This window comes from Tinamus guttatus, unplaced genomic scaffold (genome assembly GCF_059628265.1).
Source record: "Tinamus guttatus ecotype Peru unplaced genomic scaffold, ASM5962826v1 Tinamus_guttatus_pri_ptg000211l, whole genome shotgun sequence".
Lineage (NCBI taxonomy): Eukaryota > Metazoa > Chordata > Aves > Tinamiformes > Tinamidae > Tinamus > Tinamus guttatus.
In genome coordinates this window covers 2,811,932-2,828,713 of record NW_028288745.1, presented here as the reverse complement: position 1 = coordinate 2,828,713, position 16,782 = coordinate 2,811,932, and the positions used below count along the sequence as shown (strand labels likewise).

At 39.1% G+C, this 16,782-nt stretch overlaps 1 protein-coding gene across 1 annotated transcript in view; it reads right to left on the bottom strand.

Moving 5' to 3' along the window:
* The window catches only part of DENND1B (DENN domain containing 1B), a 144,976-nt gene that overhangs the window by 81,360 nt on the left and 46,834 nt on the right, over nt 1–16,782 (bottom strand). The window contains exons 4-5 of the mRNA XM_088524372.1: nt 8,486–8,535; nt 1,452–1,571 (exon numbers count right to left, since the gene is read on the bottom strand). Of these exons, the coding sequence (XP_088380498.1) occupies nt 1,452–1,571; nt 8,486–8,535 (170 nt within the window). The remainder of the gene's footprint in view (nt 1–1,451; nt 1,572–8,485; nt 8,536–16,782) is intronic.

Below are 16,782 nucleotides of genomic sequence, written 5' to 3'. Positions count from 1 at the left end.
TGATTTGTAAAAAGATCACAATTCTATACTCCCAGACTTCTCCCTCCAGTACTTCTTCAAACATAAAAATCAGACAGAAATGGGCAACCAAGAGGTAAATTCTATGAAGCTATTGCTGCTACGCATTCCACTTTGCGCTGTAAATTTGAAATTGTCATAATAAAAGCAATAAAGGCAGTGTTTTAATTACGGTTCTCTGAAAAATTATAGCTTGCCACTTTTCATTTTCTTAGTTATTTCTGCCAAGTAACAGACCATTGGTTAAGCTTTAGCTGATGCATATTTCTGTGGAAATGTTAAAAGAAATATCCCAATTCCCAATTTACACGAGCAGAGAATTTGATTCCTTTGCTTTGCAGTATCTCGTGTAGTATTTAAATGTGAGTACTGGCATGCTTGTTAACTGATTACATACTGGTTACTACAGCACTGGAAGTAAGCCAGACTATGTATGAGTGTTAGGAGTAGAAGGTTTAATTCAAAAGGCAAAGAAAAGGTTAGCTCAGAAAATAAGTGAAAGAGGTACATAAATTATCTCCTGGTCTAAACAGATACATCAACAAAAAGCACCACAGAGAAATGGGTAAGCATTAACTACTGTATGCTCTAAAAGTCTATGAAATAAATGATTTTGAGGTATTATTGAAGAATTATCATCAGAACCATAGATAACCAATCCATGAGCTTCCCAGCTCGAGCACCGCTATACCCCAAGATGCCCCTCTGCTGCAAAGGGCTTTGGCTCCTTGACAGTAGATAGCTCCTTTCTCCTCTTATGTACTGGGTGACTCATTTTGCAGTTACACTTCTGTCTTGTTCTCTGGATTTGTTGCTAAGCAGGAAGTTCCTGTTTTTTCAGTAGGTCTTACAGGCTGCTCATATTGCCTCTCTAGAGTGGCAGGTTTTTTGTTTGTATGGTACAGCAATGATTTACAACAGCCAAACAACTGTTTGCGTTGTTATCATCATCAAAATTATTATTTAACAGGCGAATAAAAAGGGAAAACATAGTATATTGCAGGCATTAATTTCTTCATCTCTGGTGTCTCTCCTGCCACAGAGCAGCATGTTGTATCTTGAGAACAATCTGGCTCTGGGGCTGCTCACACTACACAATGGAAAAAAAGACACCCGGAAAGTGTGTTTTCCAGGACAGTGTAGAACACGCAGCCTTTTTAGAATAATGCCAGCACAGGAGAGTGCTTTTTGTTACCCACTACAGAATAGTGCTAGAACATTGTTAGACTGACTTTGAGATACACTTCTTAGATCCACGAGTATATAAATACTAAGTACTGCATTCTGATGCACTGACAAGGTTCAATCATACTATAGTAAAGAAACAATATGCACTCATAGATAAGCAAAGATCATTAACTGAGGATATTCAGAGGCATGTTTTCTGAAACTTTTCAGTACTCACTTTCGCAGCGCGCTTTCCTCGCACTCACCTCAGAATACAGAGGCAGACTTTGCCTCCCGACGTCAGGCGGCAAAATCCAAACCTTTGCTTGCTTTCAATGTCGGTAAGCACGAAGGTGAAATGCTGTCCTACTTGGTTTTGGGACACCCTGAAAAGTTAAACACAGAGTGTGAAAATGCTAAAGCATGAAAAACACTATCATTTAAGCCTGTGGGGCCAAATATTTGGTGCTCACCACTCACTAGCCTCCTCTCGACTGCTCCCAATCACTATTGCCACCCCGGGAGAGACATCCCTGAGCAGTGCCACTGGGCTCCAAGGAGAAGGGACATCTCCTCAAGTGTCTCCCAGGGGTTGGGCAGCACAGCTCTGCCCCGGCCTGCTGCGGCTGGGCACACCTCAGCTGGAGAAAGGAGCAGCTCCAGGGCAGCCTTCAAACCCCAGAACTGACTTCATTTAGCATCACAGATGACGCTTTCCTGAGAAAGAGCTAAAAACACCCTGTCAATATGGTATTCACTGATTAATAATGATATTAATTGACTACTAATACAGATAATTATATTAATTGATTACTAATCTTTAAAAAAACTTAACATTCTGTTAACATAATTACACATTACACATTTCAGATGTCAACTTCGAAGGCTCTAACAGCTTAACAGATCCATTAAAAAAGTAAAGTTTCTATGTGGATTTCTTTGACAAAATGACCATATTGATTACACTTGTAACTTTGCCCTGTGTTTCTCCTTCCCTTTTCTGCATTATCCAAAGACAATTTTAAGTCCATTTGCCACTGCAAATTTACTCAATTCAGGAAACTCAAAAGCCATAAAGTAATCCAGAATAAAGAGCAAGAGAATTAAAATAATAATATCTTTGAGACTTTATCAAAACACATACCAACCTGAGACAGTAAATTATTATGAAAATTTCCTGTTTAATTTTCTAAGTTTATTCACAGAAATACATATTGCACTTTTTCAAAAGCTCCCAAAGAAAATCAGCTTTAGGCAGACTTGACATTTTCAACCAGAAGAGGTAATGCATGGCATAGTTAAGTGAAAACAAACTTATGAGGACAAGTGCAGGGGTTTTTTAAACAGGAAAAGTAGCAGTTCTGTCTGTAATTCTATTGTCTCTATTCTTTTCCCATCCTTATGTTATCTTCTTCAGCAGAATACCTAAGCACCTGCCAGTAAGTGATATGATTAACATATGTCATATATGGTTTATTCCTAGATATCAAGCTGAAAACGAATTCCCACAGAAGCTAAGAACCACCACAACCTCGCTAAAGAAAGTATCATGAGGATATCAAAGAAATGCACTGTGCACATTCTAATGCATGAAGCAGTATGGATATTTTTTCAAACTCCTACCAAAATAAATAAATAAACAACAGAATTTTCTATTGTGAATGAAGGAAGGAGGAGATAGAAGGGAAAAAAGTAACGAGAGCCACATGCAAATGGTACTGCTTAGTGCATGAAAGCCAGAACCTTAAATATTAGTCAAGTACTAGTATCACAAACCAGACCTTATAATTGCCCATTCTGCTCTAGCCCCACTTTAACATGCACTGGGTTAGACACGAAAAAAAGTCTCTGTTCAGCACATAGCACATTACAAGATACCTTTAGTCCAACATAAATGTGGTAACTTACAGAGTTTTTTTGGCTACATAATTAAATAATTAAGACAAATACTTCCCTTATTTGTCTTCAATAAACAAGAACAAACTAATCTGCCCTTGAAACACAGTAAATGCTCACTGGTTTTCACTCAGTACTTTCTTATTCCTTTCCTTATTCCTTATTCCTTTCTAAGGAATTCCGTGTTCTAAGCAAATGACTGTATGTGGTTACAATTTGAAAAACGACTCTTTAGCCAAAAAATACGCTGCCCTCTATAAATATATATACATATATATATATATATATATATAGTCCAGATAAAATATCTTGACAGCTCAGTAACAGGCAATTCCAACATCATATCACCATCTCTATCTCAATGGGCTATCTTTGCTTTTTTTAGGAGATACAACTCTCTGCTTCAACTATCAGACATAGTGTAAGAAAGGCTTCAAAACTGCATTCCTAAAACTTCAAAAAAGCTCCACACTCCAGGCTTTCCAACCAAGAAAACTCCAGGGCTAAAACTGAAACTCCTCCAGCAACCCACATCTTGGCTTTTGGCCCCATATACTTCAAAGCAACGGCTAATAAAAGCCTCTGGTCACTTCACCAAGATCAGAGCTTAAAATACTAAATTAATTTTGCCTTTCTAATTTGATTGCTGAATTTGAAACCTGGGGGCACCAAGGACTTATGAAATTTTACTCCTTTTCAGCAGAAGGAAAGGCATAAATGCCTTACCAAACCAAAGAAATGATTATTGGAAATTTGTCTGTGTCAACAGATACCATACAGATTGTAAAAAACATTCAAAAAAGGTCAAAGTGAAAGCACAAGGGATTTTACATATCTACTGGATATATTATAAGGTGGACAAATTTGGACTACGTGTCTTAGGGCTTGTTCCTCCCTGTTTCACTTTGACAAGCCCAGACTCTTCGGAAATCAGGACTCGCCTTTACAGCTCTTACACGTTTTCCTTAAAACGAAAATCACGACATGTATGATGTTGTTAGTACCTACAAAAACTCCCTAGGTAAAACCTTATCTACACTTTAAGATGGGGCACAGAACCAACCAACACTGCGCAAGAAGCTGGTCCAGCAGCTCTTTGAGAAGAGCAGGATCTGCTCTCTTGCACAGAGAGCAGATACAAATTGTTACCAACCGTCACTGACCTTTTGCTCACTCATTCCTCTGCCTTGCTTTTTCCTTGCTTTCAACTCCTGCAATGCATTTAATTTTGTTTAACAACAATAAATCATTAACAGTGAAGAATGTGTGTAAACACCTATTAACTCTGTAGACTACAATGGACTCTTTCAAGGCTATTACAGTTCACTATAGGAATAAGTTTTTAATTTTTTCTAAATACATATCTACACAATGAAGAAAAGGCTCTTTAGATTACATGGAATAGTTAAGGAGTCATTTTAAAGATCTTTATTTACACTATAGTCATTGTTCAGGCCTAATTTTAAGATTGCCTTGAGAGAGCTAATTAAGGCAGGAATTAAATCCCTTCCTCGCAGGAGAAGCAGCATATCTAATCACTAAATTTACTCCCTTTTGCTCTCCAAAAAGAACTGTTCTTCCAAATCAATCCTTTTGGGAAACAGAATATAGTTTGAAACAATTCATTTTTCAAATTTGTTGTTTTTTTCAAGCCTTTATTGAGCTTTGTGGAATTTCAGATAGAGATTTTTAATCTCAGAAAAGGTCTTTATATATGGTAATGTAGAATTAGATTTTTTTTTCTTAAGAAAAGGCAGTTAGTATAATTAATCATGGTATTATTTATCATTAGTAAGGTGTTATATACATGTATTTGGCTAAAAGAAACCAAGGGTTAAAGTATGGTTCAGATTCAAGTTCAGAAAGCTGTTACCTAAAATTGAAATTTTAAAATATATTTCAGCACTTAGACTAATGAGGAAATACAAAACGCACTTGATAATCACTCTAATTCTTCATAGCCCAGAGTATAGATTTGAGAGAGTTTTAAGCAGGAATTAAAAAAGAGGTATCTCCAAAGGTAGGAGAGGAGCGCGGGCGCAGGGGGAACGTGAGCCTTGGTTAGGCCTTCAGCTAACTGCTGCCCCCAAATCTCAACTTCAGACGTGACTTTCTCACACCTCTAAATTCAATCCACGATCCATGACTCTACTGCTGAGGTCCTCCCCTGTGTAATGCACTACTCGGCTCCAGACGAGTTATCTTCATAGAGTTCTGCTTCACAGAAACACCAGATTCATACACTTAGAGAAATTAAATCAAAAGAAAAATGGACAACTTCAAAATGTATAATGCTACCACTACGTTAGGCAATTTTCCAAAATAAAAAGCATAGTTAACTTGTGGTTGTAGTTTTGAAACACAAGCATTTAAAGAAATCATATTAACAAAGAAGAATCTACCATTTACTAATGCCCCTATCTTTATAAAGGGAAGGAATTCTGTAACAGAATAAAAGGCAAACTATTTATTCGCAAAATGTCTACAAACTACTGCAATGTTATATTGTGCTATTTATGAAGTTCAAACCATTTAATCACAGAGACATAAGTTCCCAGAGTAAACACTGAAGAATTTCTATGATATAATTCATTTCTTACTGATATTAAATGCGCAGTTTAAATCATGGTCAGCACATTATATCATTGTGTCTTTTTTTTTTCTTGCTTTTCAGGTTAAATTTATCAGGAATTACCCACAGAATTTTCATCACCATTTTACAGCAGGCACCACTGATAACCAGAATGACTAGCGTGTAGCTATTCCCTACATCTACATAAAAGATAAACTAAAATGTTCTGGCGAGGTGATGCAAGCGCTGTATCAAGTACGGAAATGAATCTGGATCTCCATCCTTGTCTTTGCAGCAGAGTGAATAACACGAAATCCAACACACGCTCCCAACTCATTCACTCCTCAGTTCATTCTCTAATTCAGTACTGATGAGGGGGAGGAAATGCACGACTACAGACTTGACAAGTGGGCTGAACAGTTTTTACTTTGCTATTACCATAATTTGAAGAGCACACATTTCCCAATTAAATGACTTATTTGCTTATTTAATAGTAAAGACACATCATCTTCTCAGACTCCCCTGTATGGTACTAGAAACCTCAGAGGAACAATATTTTTCTCCAGGTATCTTTACCAGCAGCAGCAGTGGGAGCTATTGCTGTTGCACTGCTAGTTCTTACTAGATGGCAAATCTTGCTTGGAGGGGTGTTGTGCCTATGTAGTATACAGAACACAGACTGCGAAACTTATTCAGTGTACAGTATGCTCAGTCCGCACAATAGAAACTTTGTGTCTCATTTCAATCACAGCCTCTGTACAAAAGTTGTCACTGAAAGTGCCTGTAAAATATTGGTGGGGGGGCATTAGGTGCATGGTCTAGCATAGTCCCCTATAGAAAAAATTAAAAAAATAGAAAGAAAATCCAATTGCTACTAAAAACACTAAAAGCACATTTATGCCTAGGAAAAAGCCCTGGTGTTTCTGCCCCATCCGTATCACAGATTTGCATTACTCCTGGACAAAAGCCCTATATAAAGGATTTACTGCAGCATTTTTCTCAATTCTTTTCTCTACTCCTCCAAATTTCAAACCACAACTAAAACTTCAGAAAAGCAAACACAAATGAATAATTTTCTTGAGAACAATATCAAAATACACTTTGGTAATATACATATGCACTACAGAAAATGTCTGGACTGAGCAGTACATACATTTTTCCCCTAGGCAGAGGGCTTAATTCTGAGTTCATGGTTCTCCACCTTTCCAGCCTTCTCCCACAACAGCTGGTCCCCCTCCTTGCCCAGGGTCTCTTAAGCCCTCCTTGCCATGGGTCCCCCCACAGCTGCCCTACAGCCCACATGCCAACCACCAGCTCGCTCCCCTTGTCAGCATGGCTCAGTCTAGAGAAGTCCCCTCTTCACTTGCCCCGCTGCTATTTTTGGAAAATGTGCAGAAATTCAGTATCTTTCAGTCAAATATGGGTTTATAGACAAAGGGTGCAAAGTTGGGGGAGGAGGTAGGAGAAAGGAAGGGTAGTAACAGATAACATAAACCCCACAGCTATTTTTTTCCCTTTTGTTTTTTCCCCTCTTACTGTGGTTACTCAGTCAAAATCTGCAGCTAGCTATGCCATAAATCCATCCCTTTCCCCTGGTTACTGTTTAAGCACACCAGTGTCACACAAACAACCGTTAGCACCTTCTGACCGGTGCAGCAGGAACAGGGAACCCAGCGCACAGGTACCTGTGCAAACAGTTATTCGCTGCCTCTGATTAGGCTCCTGCCACTGGATGGCAGCAACAGAACCTCACCTATTTCTGCTATCTGCAAATTTTATTTCCATTGTGCATCTTCGCTACCAATTTTAAATGGAATCCTGTACATCTCTTACGTGCATTAAAGGCTTGGATGCTTTAACGCCAACACTGTCAACCATATTAGCTAAGCATTAAAACTGCAGCGTGCCTAAGCGGTGCAAATTCAAACCACCGAATTAAACTCAAATATGAGTGACTAGGTGAGCCCAGCTCACTTCAGAGAGGTGCTGTTGACTCTCGAGGTGCTGCTCTTGGTGCCCCGCGCACGTCGCCACCTCCTCCTCGGGGACCTTCCCGTGGTGCCCGCGCTGGGAAGCCGCTCGGCCCGCGCGCTACCTGCCTGCGCTGGCACCAAGGTGCCCATCCAGCTGCCGCCGCAATCATGGCCGATCCAGACGGGATCGGCCTTCCAACCCGAGCCAGTACGATTGCTTAAAATTACCTACCATTCATCATTTTGACAAGCTCAAATAAATATTTTATTTAATAACAATGTTTTATATGAACCCTTTAGCTGACTAGCAGGCCTGAAAGGAACCCACACTATAACTGATACCAGAAGAATAAGGACAAATTAATTATAAATAATGATCTTGATTGTACTCTGAGGGGAAAAAAAAAAAAAAAAAACCTACACATATTCAGTTACTTCCACGCAATTAAAGTCTTAATTTCTTTGAACTCGAACAACACGGTTTCAGTACTGCTCAGTGAGGTTTTTATATCCTGGTGCACTGAAACATTTTTTTTATGATGCTTGCTGTTTGAAGGAAACTATGTTATATCCTTATATTAACACAGATGGTGTTTACAATTATACTGGAGGAAACTGAGAGCCAGAACGGAGCTCTATCTCAAAAGAGATATTCCTGTAATTCGGCAGAAGGTGTATTTTGCTGCGGTAATTCCCTACTATGCAATTTCATATACACTTGTACAATAACAGCAAAAAGCATTCTCCTCTACAGGTGCACATTTATGTAATGTAAAATATTTTCATAAAATCTTTCTTGAATTTCATTTAGCTATCATTTTACATGAGGTATTTTTAAATAAATAATTGTACCACATACCTTTCAACGTCAAAAGGAAAGCAGAACTTTGGAACACTGTTCAACACTTCCTGTAAGTAAAAAAGAAATAAAGTTAGGATTTTGAAATGGCTTTTATCTGCATTTTCCAGCAGCTATCCTACAGTTTGCTTAAAAATAAATAAATAAATTCCCAGAACATCCATAAAAAACAACAAATTACAGAAATATATGATAGCAAAAAAAAAAAATATAGCACACGTTCCCAGACTGAAATAATTGATTATTAAAAAGGAATTAAGTTTGTGCTTTGGCAGATTGCAAAGACAATGCCATAGAAGCCCCAGGAGGGAAAGGCCTGGCCTGAAGGGTATTAACACCCTTCACATCCCCGCTGGGATTCCCTTCAACAAGGCCATATGGATTTTACAAGCAGCACCACACCATATGGGTAAGCCACGTCTGCTGCTACTTGTACCACAGACTAGCCACAGGGACTTCTGACAGATCCTGGCTCAAAAATACAAATGTTGTTTCAATTAAAATGCAGGCAGAGAAAAGGGAATGAAGTTGGCAGCAGAATGAATTACAGAGAGGTATAACAACTCTATACACGTTTCATAGTCAAATGCTGAAATGCTGAAGATGATGGAAATCTCCTGTTGGTCCAAAGTAAAAAATTATATGATTAACCCTTTGGGTTTCACAAGCAAACCTCACCACTAGTGCAGGGGAGAGCGGGGGGAATCCACCAAAGCTACGCTCAGGCCATAATATAAAAGGATATTGTTGCTCTTTCTTGCAGAATTTTATGTATGGAGCTGTTTAGTGGCAAATAAAATGTGTTAATTAAAATATAAAAACACTTTCAAACTAGTCAACATTATTCTAAAATAAATGTGAATCATCAGATCTGCTATCAGCAAATATTAATTAATATTTATCAGTGACCTGACGAGATCCCAGAAAACAGTAATTATTTCCTCGCTCCCAATTTGCATATGGATTGCAAGATTCCAGATAAAGTTAAAGAACTTGAGCTTGGATAGCCCTGTCCAACCTGAGTTCTGTTTACTCTGGGTTGAGCAGTCAATTCCCGTTAAGGAAGACTTAAATTCCTATGCACCACAACAGCCACTTTCTGCAATGATTTGCAAGGCTCAGTTGAGGGTAAAACATGAAGAAAAAAATGCCAGTTAATCTGCAAAAGATGAATTATTGGGAAAAAAAATTCTAAATACAACACGCATATGTTGCTTACAGCATTTTAAAGTTTACGATTTGCCTTAATAAATAGTATAGGACAAATGGAAAAGATGATTTTTCTAAAATGTCTAAATGGCAGAAGAAAGATCAAGAATTTTTTTGAACTTCGGCTTTCTCAAGTGGCACCAATAAAGAGAGATATGAAAGCAACATGTTACATTTTGGGACACCTTATTAGCTTAATTATGAAAATTCCATTTCAGTAGCAGTACATGCAATATTCCTCAAACGAAGCTCCTGCTCAAGCATCAGTCTGACTGCTGCCAACGTACTCCAAGGAAGTGAGGGGGGCAAAGTACAAAGACAGCATATAAATATTTGAATTCATGTAAGCAGGAAACAAGCAGAAATGGTCATGGTGATAGTAATAATAAACTAAGAAAGCAAGCAGAACAAGCCAAATAAAACTTAAAAAATAAATCTTTAGCATTTCTAAATAGTCTCTTGTTTCATACTCAAACCTTGTATTGCCTGTTGCAAAGAAATTTTTTTTTACACTTTATTTCAATTCTCTCAAAATCTTTGCCGTTCCTTCCACTATAGGAAATCATTTTCTCTCTAGGAGTAAGAATTTTAATTGCTGCCTGGCAAGCTTAAGAAACGGAAATGCATTCACTCGCGTTTTCCTTTGCATTCTCTCAGATGTAGTTGCCGCACAAATCGAGACAAAAGGCCCCGAGGTGCAGGACGCTCCGGACTCGGAGGACCGAGCTGCAGCCGCCCCGGCCCCAGCGCGCGCCGGCCCCGCTCGCCTCCCAACTGGCAGGAGCAGCCCTCGGGGGAGACGTCTTTAAACCTCCTCTCTCTTTAAAATTCAGCCAGCCAGCAGGTCTATAGACTGGTGTATAAACAGTATAGACAAAAAAAAAATCCTCTCTCAGCTTATGTCAGTGACAAAGGCGCTCAGCAGTTGACTGCTGCTCCCCTGACAGCGTAAGCCGGGTTTGCACAGATCAATAGATGGAAGTCCTACCTAGCTTCCAGGGCTCGGTTTTCTCTCTTAATTACAGGTGCTATTCAGCTTTTTAAAATGGAGGAAAACAAGATGCCCCCAAGATGCTTCTAGACATATTTAAAATGCAAATGCTACCTTAAATACCCACTCACATGCACACCAATATCAGTGTACAGTTACAACTGATGCTTTTGAGACTCTTGATAATATTTGGGCTCGATTTCCTAATGGGCTGTCACTCAGCCAGCACAGCCTCTCAAGTCAAAATACCCATCCTCACAAAAATAACATTGATTGGCTTGCATTTTATAAGCTTAATTAAAGTATATGTTTCTTCCTGAAGATAAAAGGCTACACAAATCATCAGAAGGCAAAATACCCTAGATTCCCATGTCCAGGGGTTATTTTCACCTTTGGATCTCACAGATACAGTCCTTTCAAAATATGGTTACTCTTTTGGAATGGAAACACACTTATTTTACAAGGAATTGTGAAAAAAAAAGGATAAAGTTGCTGTGTTAAAGCAAACAAAATTATGTATTTGTTTTAAGCAACCAGACAAACTTTAGGAGTTGCATATACAGTTGATCTTACTTGCTACACCAAAGGATATTTCACAGCTTAGACAAGCTCCCAGAGAAGAAATAATAAAATCATAAAATTAACCCCACTTGAAGTACAGCCTGCTGTTTCCTTCACATGAACAAAATGGAAATGGTATCTAGAAATAATTTTCATTTATGCCTACAGCACAGCAGCATAAACTTGACTTCTCTTGGGTTTATGGTCCGGTGGTTTTATGAGTTCACTTTTACCAGCTGAGCCAACTCCTCTTCTCTGGCCTGCTCACATAGAGCCAACATTGCTGAAGCTTGAAGTCTCACAATTAGTTTTCCTTGCTTATTTTTATACCTACATGGCTAATTTGGGGCATTATCATTTTCCTTGTATTGTAAGAGGCAGTTAAGAATGCTTCTTAATTCCCATAAAATGACAATTTTCTGTATAAAAGCTCCTGACATCTCACAGTCTTACTCTTAAATGAAACTCCTGGCCAGGTACATTAGTTAGAGTCATACTCCTTACTAACTAAAGAAAAAAAAAAAAAAGACAAGTACCTGAAGGGTGAATGTAAGGAGGATGGGGCCAGACTCTTCTCTGTGGTGAGTGGTGACAGGACAAGGGGTAACGGGTGCAAGTTGAAACACAGGAAGTTCCATCTCCATATGAGGAAGAACTTCTTTACCGTGAAGGTGACAGAGCCCTGGAACAGGCTGCCTGGAGAGGCTGTGGAGGCTTCTTCTCTGGAGATGTTCAAAACCTGCCTAGATGCCACCCTGTGCCCCGTGCTCTGGGTGTCCCTGCTGGAGCAGGTGGGGTTGGACTAGATGATCTCAAGGTCCCTTCCAATCTCAACCATTCTGTGGTTCTGTGACCTTTTTTTTTTTTTTTTTTTTTTTTTTTTTTTTTTTTTTAAAGCTCTGGCACAGTCCATTGGTGCGAGCCTAGGAAACCTTCATGACTGTATCTGAGTCAATAATCAGCACTGCAAACTGTCCTACTTGTAATCTGCAGGAATCAACCAAGAATTCACCCATTTACCTATGATGAGAATTTCAAAGCACTAAAACTTGGTATAGTTATCACTTTGCATCGTCAAAGAGGGCCAGAAAAGGCTATACCAGAAGATACTCTGACCCTAATAAAATAACAGACAAGACTTCCTTGAATTCATGAAGACAGAATTTCACTATATTTCGTTTTCTACATTTTTATTTGACAAGGCAGAGTAATGATAAAGACAAGCAAGTTGTGCCAGCTTAGGAAAGCACACATATGTGACGTTGTGACTGTCAATTTGGCAATCTGAAATTAAACCACAGATACCTGAAATACGAACACCTGTAAACCAAAAGTTGCATATGCTGCAGAGCACTGGGACTTGGGAGGGTACTAATTTCCTCTTCCACTCCAACAAGCACCACGTGATATCACTACATCTTAAAGAGGTGTAGGAGTCATCTCTATAGGAAAACTGCACCAGATTTATGATATATTTCAGAATTTGAATATTGATATATATCTCTATACAGGGCTTTTGCACTTCAGCACTTCAAAAGGTTACTACTCTGTGTAGATGAATCTACAGAAATTAATGTTGATCATTTAATATTACACCACTGAAAGCAGCACTGTTTAATGTGAGTTATTTCTAAGGTAAGAGAGACATGGGAACTATACAGGTCTACAGGGTTTTTTTTTTTTTTTTTTTTTTTCTTATTACAAAATATTCTGCTAGTCTGCATTTAAATGACACAGAATATTTTGAAGTATCCAGAAAGCCAAGCTATTTCACAAGTAGCAGCTTTGGCAATGGTTTTTTGAAAGAGTCTTGTTACCTCCCAACTATTTTTGTGTCTGATCTGCAGCAGCAGACTCAGCATCAAGAAAGCAGGCGCTCACCCAGGTCCATCCTACTTACAAACAGCTAAAGTGAAAGGAAACATCTCTTGGGGAAGATGGGAACAGTCTTGCACCAAGACAAAAGCCTTCCCAAGATATGGCAGAATGGCCCAGGAAAGAAAAGAGGCAGCAGCCAAGATAATTCCAATTTGTCAATGACAGAGTCCAGACCAGCTTGTCAAAAGTATTCACATAAACTAGCTCTCAAAATAACTGATCTATATAACTTCATCTCTTGGCATCAAGGAAGAAATCTGCCAATGAACATTTTTTCCCATTCTTCTTATATTTTTAGCCATTTTCTTTCTCATCAATATTACTAATTTTTATCTTTTTCTTATTCCTCTACCTTGTTTGTGTAAAGTCTCTTCTTAGTGAAAGAAAAGATTCTCTTTTCTCAGTATCTTCTCTCTTTCATATCTATTACTCCATGCAACATTTCCCAGTGCCTCCTTGCATTCTTCTGCTGCTGACAAATATTTCTTGCTACTCTATTTTGGTATTTCATTGAGCTGCTCTTAACCTGTATTTTCTTCCTCCTAGAAAGTTCCCTCCCTACTTCCCTCTCTCTGAAAGTCTGTTATTGAAACATTATACTGCAGGCCTCTCTTCTTAGCATTTTTCCTTACTTAATTCTTCATCTCAAGATCCCATTTCCAACTTATAACACAACTTGTTCTCTAATCTTTCCTCTAAGGGGACTCTTTTTCACTCTATTCTTTTTCATAGCTATTACTTAAACTCTGTTGGTCCAATCGTACAAATAAATGAGATCTACCTGATATTTTTGACTTTCTCACGATGTATATTTCTGACTCCAAACAGTGACTTCAGTGAGAATATTTAAATGCTCAAAAACAAGCTCACATTTAAGTTTATTCTTAAAATCAAAGCTAGTCTGCTCAGCATCTTGCAGTGCTGAGCCCTTCACCCTGAAGGCTCTCCCATATACATGCCCACATACATATGCACACACTAACACACATACCTACATGCACATGCACACACACATATGTATAAACCAAGACAGTTTCAATAGTAGGAAATTCTAATCTAACACTACAGTCATGGAAATGCAAAGATCTGAAATATGGAAGCCATTATAATTAAAAGTAAATGTGCTAGGTGGACAAGTCAAAGTCATGTTTTCAAGCACCAGATTTTCAGTTTTCTGAAGTTCATACAGAGAATAAATCCTGCTTAAAATGAACAAGGGCTGGAATACCTGCAGATAAAGAGGAGCTACATTGAGAATTCCCCCTGGATTTCATCTCTCTTGTTCCCACTCTGTATGTCTTTATCCACTCCTCCAGCTCCCCAGCAGGTGCCTCGGGGAGGAAGGATGACGTGGCTGCTTCACTGCTGCTTTCAGTTGCAAAACCAGGTGTAGAGTAGCTACCAGAGAAGTGGCACCTAAAGGTCACCTATACCTGCTGCGCAACTTACACACGCTGGCTGGAACATCACTTAACACCATCAGTGTATTGAGACAAGACAAAAATAAATGAAGGAGAAAAAAAAAAAAAAAAAAAGTGACATGACCACGGTGCAGGGCCCTTGGGCTGGAGGGAGCTAAACACACCCCAACTTTCCTGGAACTCAGAATAAAACCAAGAAAAATAGTACTTCTCCATACAGGCCTAGCAAGCCAGCAACACTACAGACCATCCATCAATAACAAGTTTATACTTCCCTGAATCACGGCTGCAAGACCACCATTCCCTAGAGCAATATCATATTGCTCAGAAAATAGGAAATACACCCTTCCAACTCCACTCTTGAGATGGGCCAGTATTTAGATTTTAAGCTATAAAAGTACTTATTATATAAAAGACAACTCACCGTACTATGTACAAAAAATAAAACCAAGTATGCTGAAACTTTATATCACCTATTAGTAAGTAAAACAAAAGACTTTGTTTATTAGCGTACAATTTCAATGAAAGCTCTACAACATTCCTTGCAAACTAACTGTGGTAATGCCTTAAACAAAGGCTAAGGCAGCCATCATTTTCAAAATTCAAATATAAGGTATAATATACATGGCTGAAGGTGAGGCTACAATCCTGCTGCCATTCTGCATTGCAGAAAGTACAGTAACCTGATATTTCACATAAAGCTTCTCACAACATACAGATCTAGAGTAGCAGCCTGAGCGGACATTTGAACTTGTTCCTTCTGATGAAGTAAACAGTAAGTATAAATAGGAAGTACTGCCTTAGCTACCTAAATAGACAAGGTGAGCCCTGAAGTGGCAGGATGATGAATAGTGGTGCCCGTAAATAAACTCTCCATCAATTATTTCATAAAATGACTATGCCATGATGAAACTGCAATTTTAAGGGCAACTTAAAAGTATTTATCACACAAATTAATGAACAACTCGGGTACCTCTTCAAAATAAAATACCTGTGGCAAAGTAGTGTATGTACACACAGGTCAGTCTGAAAACTAAACATTTCAGCAAACTCCTCTGTCTTTAAATTCATAATCCTATAATCCTATCCGGGAACCTGCTGACTTGTAGGGTTGCATCAGTGTCATGCAGAAGTAGAAGGCATAAAGGGTAGTGAAACTGCTGGATTTCTTCAGATAGAAGAATCTGGAGCCAAAAGAGAAGGAACTGAGAAAGGAAATTGCCATTTCTGAAGAACTTGCTAGAATATGGTTTCAGAATTACAATTATTTATATTTTTTAATAGAAGAAACATCTCATTTCACAGGCATCACAGGCTGAACAAGAGTCTCTCCAAGGTGCTTGAAAGAAGGTTTTTCAGTACAGAAATACGCACTATACATTCACTTTCTAACCAGCAGCCCCTGTTCAGACCTTGCTGCTCTCCGTTAGTGCATCTCTGCTCCAGGCTTCACGGTGGTGTCCTGCACCTGAGCGCTCCTCAGCCCCTGCCGCACCAGATCACCCTGCAAAGCTTAGAGCTCCGGCACAGAGCAAGTCAACTTGGCTACCTTTACACTCAGGAGTTCCTAAATGTGTAATTTCAGCTGCTAAGAGGAGAAGGAAGCAGTTTCCAACAGGAGTAGCAGCAGCAAGTGACTACTGGTTTGTTAGACGCTCTCAGCTACATTTTCAGCTTCTTCACGTAGGTCCAGAAGAAGAAATCTGCCCATGCCCACAGAAGATACAAAGTTTTTGAAGTGATGTGCATCAGAGACCTGCAGCAGTAACGGCAAACCCACATGCCTTGAATGCTCTCCTGGTTCTGCAGGAAGCAGCACCAAGGAAGGCAGAGCGAGGCAAGACCAGACACAAAGCGCAGGAATATTCCACTCAGTAGCTGAGAGGAAAAGAGGCTGCAGTAGTTAGCACACTCCTCAAAGAGCAGGGGTAAGCTTGCAGGCACAAGAGCTTTGCTGAAAGTAAAACAGAAAATGAAAACTAAAATAGACTCTAGGACATAAGCACATAGATGAGAAAGCGTGTGGAAGCCCAGGCTAAGGAATAAGGTGACATTAGACCGGAATGGTCTGAGGGCATTGGAGGTCCATCAGGGTAATTTGGCAGGCTTCTTGCAAGAGGCTCCAAACGACCTCATCTCCTTCAGCCAAGAATCTGTATTTTCTGGTTTTTGGCATGTTGCTGAAGAGTGTAGGAACAAGCCAAACCCCTAAGTTATTTTCTGTAGGCTGATACAGT